Source organism: Microchirus variegatus (genome assembly GCF_963457635.1).
Source record: "Microchirus variegatus genome assembly, chromosome: 13".
NCBI lineage: Eukaryota > Metazoa > Chordata > Actinopteri > Pleuronectiformes > Soleidae > Microchirus > Microchirus variegatus.
This window is the reverse complement of record NC_139814.1, coordinates 16963740-16973121: the sequence shown is the minus strand read 5'-3', so window position 1 is coordinate 16973121 and position 9382 is coordinate 16963740. Positions and strand designations below refer to the sequence as shown.

The 9382-nt window shown below is 44.2% G+C and overlaps 2 protein-coding genes across 2 annotated transcripts; both read left to right on the top strand.

The window, feature by feature from the left end:
* Window positions 1–1803, top strand: LOC310935899 (homeobox protein Hox-A7-like; the record flags this gene model as incomplete). Its single annotated transcript, XM_083899896.1, has 2 exons — window positions 1–370; window positions 1218–1803. 2 exons carry the CDS (start codon window positions 1–3, stop codon window positions 1562–1564), a joined length of 717 nt encoding a protein of 238 aa, XP_083756022.1. The 3' UTR covers window positions 1565–1803.
* A 4830-nt stretch (window positions 1804–6633) lies between these two features.
* Window positions 6634–8243, top strand: hoxa5a (homeobox A5a). Its single transcript, XM_083900270.1, has 2 exons — window positions 6634–7228; window positions 7827–8243. Exons 1-2 carry the CDS (start codon window positions 6646–6648, stop codon window positions 8075–8077), a joined length of 834 nt encoding a protein of 277 aa, XP_083756396.1. The 5' UTR covers window positions 6634–6645; the 3' UTR covers window positions 8078–8243.
* Window positions 8244–9382: the final 1139 nt, after the last annotated feature.

Sequence of the window (9382 nt, the reverse complement as noted above, 5' to 3'; positions counted from 1 at the left end):
ATGAGTTCTTATTATGTGGATGGTCTTCTTAGCACATATACGCCGGGTACTTCTCTGTTTCCAAACGTGGATCGGGCTTCTTGCGGCATTAGACCCAGTGGAGAGGACTGTGGCTCGACTCGGAATGCTTCGGCCATCGCGTTTGCACCCTCACTGTCTGGGGTTTATAGCGTCAATAATGCAGTATACCAGAGCCACGCCATCTTCACCTCGGGCTACAGCCAGGTGCACGACGCACACCACGCACTGCCCTGCAGCCCGTTTGACCAGAGCCGCCGGTTCGCGGACAGCTGCTGCCATGCCGGGCCGGGGCCCCTCACCTCGCCGCCGGACAAACAGTACCGGATGTATCCGTGGATGAAAGCATCAGGTATGTGCTGATCCTGACTTGTGTGTGCTATTTTCCAAGCCCTCGGGTCAATGCTTTCAGAAAACATTGGGATGCTCGCATTGGCCGTTAGTGGTTCAATTAATTTTGTGAAGCCATTGGTGTTGCATGGAAAGAATCGTAAAACTTTTACTGCGCAACTAATGAGTTCTGCAGCCATAAATTCATTTGGCCAGCGCTTCTGTGTGTTCAGTGCACAGAGACCTTGCCGCTGGGGGTTTCTCTGCACTCCTATTACTCTTACAGCCTCTTCTCCCCTTTGTGGTTGTAAAAAAAAGACCGGCCTGTTGTGTAAATCAGCTCCCTTGCAGTCTGCAGCTCCTTACTAATTGGATCAGCACTGCAGAGGCTCAGATCTGGTGTTTTTCTTATTTTTTTTCCCTCCTTCGTATGTGATGATATGATAAAGAAATCAGTCGGATTTAAAATCCAAACACTTTGAAACGCAGAGCATTGAATGCATTTTGAAGCAGGAGATTTTGGAGCATGTGATTTATTTACTTATGGCTCCTTCGGTTCTGCAGCACATTACTGGCTTTTAATTGGAAAGGCATGCAGAGTATCAAAGGAGGCATGAGCCCAACACCCCCAGCAGGACTACTTTAAACAGATGCATGAACCAAAAAAAAAAAAAAAAAGAACTATCTCCCCTACTGATTATTGGGTGCGTAAAAATATGAGCTACAATTAATTGTGCAAATCACAAATAAATTAACAAGACACGTTGTTGTCTACGTGGGTTTTATTCGTATCATCATTTAAACACCACTTTATTTAATGGTTTATGATCAAGTTATTTACACATAGCTCATGCCTTTCTCTTCCACAGACCCAAATCGGAAGCGGGGTCGCCAAACCTACTCCCGGTATCAGACACTGGAGCTGGAGAAGGAGTTCCACTACAACCGGTACCTGACCCGCAGACGCAGGGTCGAGATCTCCCACAGCCTGTGTCTCTCAGAGAGACAGATCAAGATCTGGTTTCAGAACCGCAGGATGAAGTGGAAGAAAGACCACAAGGTTGAATCCGCGCCCAGTCCCGTGGAAAAGGACAGTGGCGTCCAGGCGGCGGAGGCGGCGGCGTGCGAGACCACAACAAGCACCACCGTGGGAAGCCCCGGTAAAGCTGACGACACCGGTGGCTCCGGTTTGGAGACGGATGCGTCTGCGAAGTGACGAGAAAAGAGACAGAGAGCGAGACCGTTAGTGAAAGAATCACACTGTTGTTCCTCTGAGTGAGGGAACACAACAGAGACACCATTCATGCACTAGCTTAGAGCCTGATTCATTGAATGACAGCTGAAGACATCGACTGTATGTAAAAGCATTTCACAGCATTTCATATTTAAACTTGAAACTGATTTTAAAAGGCTCTGCATGAAAGAGCGACATTAACTACCTATATAAATAAATATAAACTCTATTTTTCTATCTAGTAATTTAACCTGATCATGCTACTGAACCGACATTCCTTTATACAAAAACTAGTAATATGAAAAACACCAGTGCGGCGAATTCAACATGTAAGGAACATCCTTTTGAATAAATAAATTCAAGTATTTTAGTCCTTCTCCACGGGCGGTTAGCATTTTTAAAGCGTAAATGTGCCTTATTTTGAAAATCTAACGATAAAAAGTGAATGTTTTATTAGTTAAATGCACCCAAATGTAATTTAGGCTTAATTAGTGTATTTTTTTGTAAAGCCTCTTTATTCTTTATAGAATAGCGATATGCCTGCGTTGACCCCGTCCTCGCGGGCCGCCTGAATGATCTTATTTAACCTACCTCACATTCCCCACAACGTCCAAACTCTTACTGTGCTGTAAACAGGAATGCACGAGTGTAAATCTCCACTGTGAAATGTTGACATGAGCTATTGCCCCCTCCCTTTTTTTAAAATGCTTAAAGAATTTTTGGTCCAAGATTTCATGCGTACTTGTGAATACTAATTGGCACAAGGGAAAATGCACGCGCTCTTATTTGGACGGCGTCAGGTTGCAGTATCGGGTTCTTTATTTTGACAGCGAGTTTACGCCGCAACGTGCGAATACTGTGGTATAATTAGAATCGATGAGGAGATTTTCCACGTCACATGTGAACAAATGAACACGGATGTGTTAAATATGTACATGGACATATAATAATTGAATAAAGCTAGATTTCATCTGCCCACATTTTGTTTGCATGTTAATATTCTTGCACACCAATTTGTGCGCATGCAGCCTCCACACGTTTGGGTAATAATCACCGCATAATCACGAGGTGGTGTGAGCAATAAAAGTGCAACGTGCGCACTGGCTGTATTGGGTATTGTGTTGCATGTGATGAAACATGCTGCGGTCCATTGTGGTGGTTCAGGGTAAACAGTGGCGCTGGGGAATGTCGGCTATGAGGATGCGAGAAGAAGGGGAATTACTGTTGAACTCTGCGTTCCCTCTTCCCTCGGTAAGATGGCGCCTGACGGTGACCTGCCCCCTTTTCCTCCCCTCCCTCCCCCCCCTCCCCTCGCTCCCTCTCAGTCCCCCATCTCCCTGTCCGCGCTGGGTCATAAATCCGCTGTTGTTTATGAAAATTTACAACATAGCTATACAACTTTACGACGCGACTCGGCCTCTGATTGGCCGCCGCTGGTCACGTGGCGGGGAGCCGTGAACATGAACTTTTTTATATATAATTTCCAATAGCAGAATAGAGGAGCCTTTCATTTAACGGTCCCGAGCTTCCACGCGGCTCTTTTTCACCAGCGACCTTCCACAGTTTAAAGCCCACTCTTCTTGGGAATTTGGGGATTTTTTTTTTCTTCTTCTTTCACTTTGGTCGACGCACAGGAGCTTTCACGTCTTATTAAAAAAAATGACTGGATCTTATGTGGTAGACGACTGTCGATGCCCTGACACGTTTTGGCAGGATGAGTGGAATGCGCCCCGGTGCGTTACTGGCCCCCGGGAGCCCCGGTTCCCGTCCTGGGTCTCAGCTGGAGACTTCCCTCCGTCACTGCACGTCTGCACCTGCCGGCTCCCTCCCCTCTCCTCCTCCGTTAACGACCATCAACCATCACAAGGTAAGACATGGAACTTAACCAATGCACGTTGTATTAATACTCTTGTATTAATTCCCATACATAGATGCTTATTATGTTTACGTGTTCCCTGATTTGATTTAATCATTTTGAAGGTGATGCTTCATATTATAGTCTGTATTGCTTTACAGTAAAAGAGCCAGCACAAATTCTGAGCTCAATAATCTTTTGGATTATTATATTATATATATTTGTTGGATTGTTGATCCTTGTGTTGCTCCTCGCGTGCCGTCAACGCTGCATTTGTTTGTTGTTGTTGTTTGAATGGGGAAGGGCTTTGGGCTGCAGCATTCATTGGGTGGATGGTGGCCAAGTGATGTGCTCTTTGACGCCCTCCTGTGGAGACACTGGGGCTGTGTGGTTGCCCGTTTTGCTGCAAATGTCTGCGGTGCGTGTTCCTCGCCTTGTGTCCGCGACGCGTGATGCTTTTGTGCTTCATCGGTCGAGCTGAAATAATGTTTGCGTTTGAGCTTCGGCGATCACAGTGTGGCTGCTGTGTTCGAGGGGAATGTGACTGAAAGTGGAATTCAACATTTCTGCATATTTGTGTTTGTGACCCCCTCAGCGTAGCCTGTTACTGTGACACTGCAGTGATTTGTTTCGTGCAATAAATTCTGAGGTCCGTCACGCAAACACGTCCTGCGAGGAGCTTAAAATGCAAAGAATGACCAGCTTTTCGTTCGCAGTATATCAATGGTGTAAAAGTGACTCGATAGCAGCTAGAGTCACTATAACATTTATATAAACCATTTTGGTTTTTGCAAACATCTGCCAATGTGTATTATCCTTTTTTCTCTCCCTACAAATCATATTCTATTATGTCTGTTGTTATTATGCTGATACTTTGCTGAATCTGCTGGTGCAACATGAGCTGTTTTATGGCGCCTGCAGTGTGTCTTACTGCAGCCGTCTGCATTGAAATGTGGGCTGACAATTGAATTCCAAACGGATTAGATTTAATTTGTGTATTTAAAGGCTCGCGAGTGCAAGTGTGCGTAGAGGCCTGCAGAGTGCACTGCCCTCCTGTTTTTACCCCCGCATCACTGACCCCTCGCTTTTTTTGGCACCACTTAAATGACAGCACTTCTTTCCTGCCCCCCCTTTCCTTTGCTTCTTGCTCAGTTTCCTGGGTGTGTTCCTGACCCAGCTCCAGTGAAATAACTTTCGTGGGAACTTTGTTGCCATTGGCCAGCCATAAATCAGCTGTTGGAGCGTGACTGTTAAACGAGCAGACACTTCGTATTTAGCTCTGCCCTTAACTGTGCGTAGGGCCTATGCACTGGATGCTGCAGGAGCCCGGGCTTCTCTCTCCGTGCCTTCTGGGGCTCTGTTACCGCAAAGGGCGCACATACCTGGAGCAGAAATAAATAATCTGTAGCTCACTGTTTTTGTCAGTAATACAGGATTGGGCTTGTGTCGGGGTAAAGGTGCGGCTCATGGTGGATTTGTGAGAGGGGGAAACGGGAGGACATGTCACTGCCTTCGAGAGACAAAGGTGCCATAAAAATTCCACAGGAAGAAAAGCAAACGGGAAGCGTTAGAGGAGGCTTCTGTTTAAAGCTGCTTTTTCAGATCTGACAGAGCAGAGGATGGCTGATTTACACTGGAATGAAACGTGTATTACGCAAAATTACGCACAGTTAGCCTGGTCCGAATCTGCGTGTTTTGGATGTAGCAACGCTATAATTTTTGAAAGAGTTTGACGTTAGTGTTGATGTCAGGATCAACGTGTTTTTATATTTTACTTTTTTTTTGATATGTATATGATCGATTCTACCATTTTTGTAGAACCACTCTACAATTTTTACTCTACATATTGTGCATTTGTTATTTTACAAGTAGAAAATGAATGGACAAAAACAAGGGACGCAGATTCACTACAATATGAAATACTTATTACTGTATGCAAAATGTATTGCAAAAAATGTTAGATTTACATGATGGATTTTAAACACATTTGATATTTCAATCAGTTTCTTTTTAAAATATGTTCTTATTTTACTTTAGATCCATGTTTTTTTCTTACTTAAAGACTTCAAATGCCCCAGGCTGCACAGCGTCCCATGAAAATAAATAATAATGCAGTGTTTATTCACGAGGCTGAGTTGATGTCTCATAAACACACACAAAAAAAGAAAGTGGAACTTGGTTATAGAGTGACTGTTTTAAAGACAGCACGACCGAAGCGTCGCTGTTAAATCAAAACGAAATAGCGTCAGGTTACGTGGCAAAGGTTCTGCAATATCGTCTTAAATGCCTGGTGTTTGGCATCGTTGAATTTTAACAATCGTGTGCAGACAGTAAATCGGGAGAGAGTGTGTTTGTATATTCACAAATATTCATTTTTGGAAGTGGCGTCTGCGCACAGGCCTTAAATGTCTCGGTGGCTTCATTCGATAATGTGATGTTTAGTGTTTATCTTGACGCAAAAACAACTAAAAAGCATTTATTCATTATTCCCACATGTGCGGCTCTTTAGTTGTTTTATGGTTTTAAAAAAAGAAACATTATGAGCGGAATAAAACAACAACTCAGAGCCACTTTTGAATGAGCTTTTATGCTATTAACTGAACACACTATTCGCACTCCTCGCCTTTCATAACGTGCAAAAAACTCTTATCGAATTATTTCTGCACACTGTCCTCGCGGAGATTGCACTCTCAGCATGTCACTTGTTGTATTGTTTAGGAGCCAGTTGGTTTTTGCCGCAATGGTCGTTAACCTCTGAATGACCCCGTTCGGAGCCCACGCCTCACAAAGCGCCGCAGACGCGCAGTACAGCCATTGAGCCAGAGGATGGCGCACCACGACAATCCAAAACAGCCAAGCACTGACTCCGGTTTGCCCGAGACGCGAGCGCACGGAGGCGCGCACCCTTTACATCCCACCCAGTATTTCTTACGTGCACGAGTTTACCTCTCGAGGTCACCAAGCAGGATTTACGACTGGTCAACAAAAGCACGTGACTCTTCGCCGTACCCCATATTTGGGTGCCTACGTAAGAGAGAATCAAGTCCATGTCCCACTCATTTCCATAATTCATCATAAATTGTGCAAGGGTGCTATAGGACGCGCTAAACCATAAGAGCCACAAATCAAGCACACAGGTTTATGCTGTTTTACCTCCAAATACAATAAACCAACAACAACAACGAGCACACGGTGGAATTGTCAACAAATGAGCTCCTATTTTGTGAACTCATTCTGCGGTCGCTATCCCAATGGCGCGGACTTCCAGTTACATAATTATGGAGACCATAGTTCGGGAAACGAGCAATACCGAGACTCCACGGCCATGCACTCCAGCAGGTACGGCTATGGATACAACGGGATGGACCTAACAGTCGGACGCGCCGGTGCCGGACACTTTGGGGGCAACGAGCGCACACCGGGCTACTCCCCGACTCACTCAGCGGCGACCACACCGTCGGTGGAGCCGGTCAGGTACGCGCAGTCCGCCAGCAGCACCGGGACCTCGTCTCTGTCGCCACCACCTGACCCGCTGCCGTGCTCCTCGGTCGCCAGCGCGTCCCCGGTCCCCGAGTCTCACTCTCAACAGAGACCCATGAAAAACTCCATAACGAGCCCGTGCTCGAGCTCCAACGCAGGCACGCTGCTGCTTGGCCGGGACTGTGTGTCCAAAGCTTCCCCTCTGGACGACGAGAAGGCTACGGGAAGTGGACCGACAACTCCTCAGAATGTCAACGACTCGTCACAGCCGCAGATTTATCCGTGGATGAGGAAAATACACATAAATCACGGTAAAGTGCTGTTTTTAACGATCTTGTATCAATATTATTGACCTGACACCGTGTAAATGTTTGAATAGTGAATATTCACGTGTTATCTTATTCTGGAGCTTATTTACATGGAACAAAGCGAAATGTGACAATTATTATTTTCTAGAAACAACAAAAATAAATGTACTTTGCTTTAAGTGACAAGCAGCGCCATGCGCGTCTCACCTGTTTGGAAGGTTAGTGTCAACTTAGAGCAGGTATACTGGCTCATTTTGTCACATATATGATGTAAAAGTGATATAAAATCATATTGAATAATTACAGGATGTGCGTATTTTTTAATTGTTATACATTTTAAGGCCAAATTGTGCATATTTTACTTTTTGTAAAGTTTGTAATCCTTTACGCAGTGGAAAATGTGTGTATTTAACTTATTTACGTTGACTTTGGATTCTGTTGACCGTCATTTAAAACATAGTTGGCGCTAACTTTTAATTCGCTGTTGATTTTATTCCTCGACATCATGCAGCCAATATATTTATGCACAATGTAGAACGTTGTAAAAATAAAAATGTCTGCAATATCTCACGCGTTTCCTCCCTCTTTGTTTTTGCACAAGATTTGGCTGGACCAGAGGGGAAGAGAGCCAGGACTGCATACACTCGATATCAGACCCTGGAGCTGGAGAAAGAGTTCCACTTCAACCGCTACCTGACCCGCAGGCGGAGGATCGAGATAGCCCATGCCCTCTGCCTCTCAGAGAGACAGATCAAAATCTGGTTTCAAAACCGCAGGATGAAGTGGAAGAAGGACAACAAGCTGAAGAGTATGAGCATGGCGGCAGCAGGCGGGGGAGTCTACAGGCCTTGATATTCACTCCTGCAGCCCTGATAACGAGCACTATGAAAATAAAAACAAAGATTGTCATATCAACTTCTCCCCCCACTTCAAAAAAAAAAAGAAAAGAAAAGAGAAAAAAGTGCAGAGACTTGTTGACGGGCAGTGTGTGGGACACGGGACAACCATGTCCAAACACCAGTCCCATTATATTCCTTAATATTATTTCCCTTTTTATTTCCACCGTGGTATAATAATGTTTCTGTGAGTTAAAGGAAATGCATTGTGTACAGTTCTGTCTAGATATAGAGTTAAAAAAAAGAGCCAATAAATGTTTGTTTAAATTATTTCTTGTTTAGACGAAAAAAAAAGAAATGAAAAATAAAAACGCGTCAAACTGGAAATTCTACCTACATAAAAGTACACACCGCAAATAAATCTGTGTGAGGATGCACTCAAGATCAACAACAGCCTATAATGAACAAAGAGGATGATGTTGAGCTGCCCCTTTTTGTGTTTAGCCTTCAGATTTCTATGTATGTACTTGTATATGTATGTATTTATATGTTCGGTGTATTGTGCCAGCTTTGTCAGAGACCTTGCTTCCAAAAGTAGAGCCAGCAGAGTGCGTAAGCCTTGTGTGATCATTGTGTGCGTTGTGAACACATGTATGGACAGAGGTGCCGACTCAGTCTTGTATGTACAGTAGACGTGCCTTGTATTTTAGTTTTCTTTTCTTCAGTTGTTTTTTGTTGTTGCAGGAGCTGCTGTTAGTATTGTTTACCTGGTCGCACCATCTTAGTAAAAACGTGTTTTTTTTAAATTTGTCTTTGTTTTCTATAGTTGTTTTTATGTGGAGGGGTTCCACGGTAAATTCCATTGCCTTCTGTGTATAAACTCCATCGTGATAAAGCTTTTTGTAAATGTTTTTCAAAGACTGGAAGTCAAGAATATACTATAATATTAATAAAGATGGTGGTGATGATGATGATGGCCATTATAATAAACTTTTTACTGGAACGGCAACTTCTACGGCAACAGCGAGTGTACTTTTTTTTGGGTAAAATTCCCCCCAAAAATGAAGATCAAGTTGCGCTTTTACGCATTGGAGAGAAGTGTTTCCTGTTTCCTCCAGAGTGTTTAAAGTCACTTGGTCGCGCTGTCAAAAAATAAAGTTCCCTCAAGTCAATCCTGCTCGAGCTCAACAGGTCCACTTTAATGAAAGCATCTCAGTTTCACTCACCTTTTCTGTGCAGCTTGGGGGGGGGGATTTTGGGTCCTTGGTCACTAACATGATTCCAGGGGTCTGAGCGTCCCTATGCGCACTGACTCCTGAGC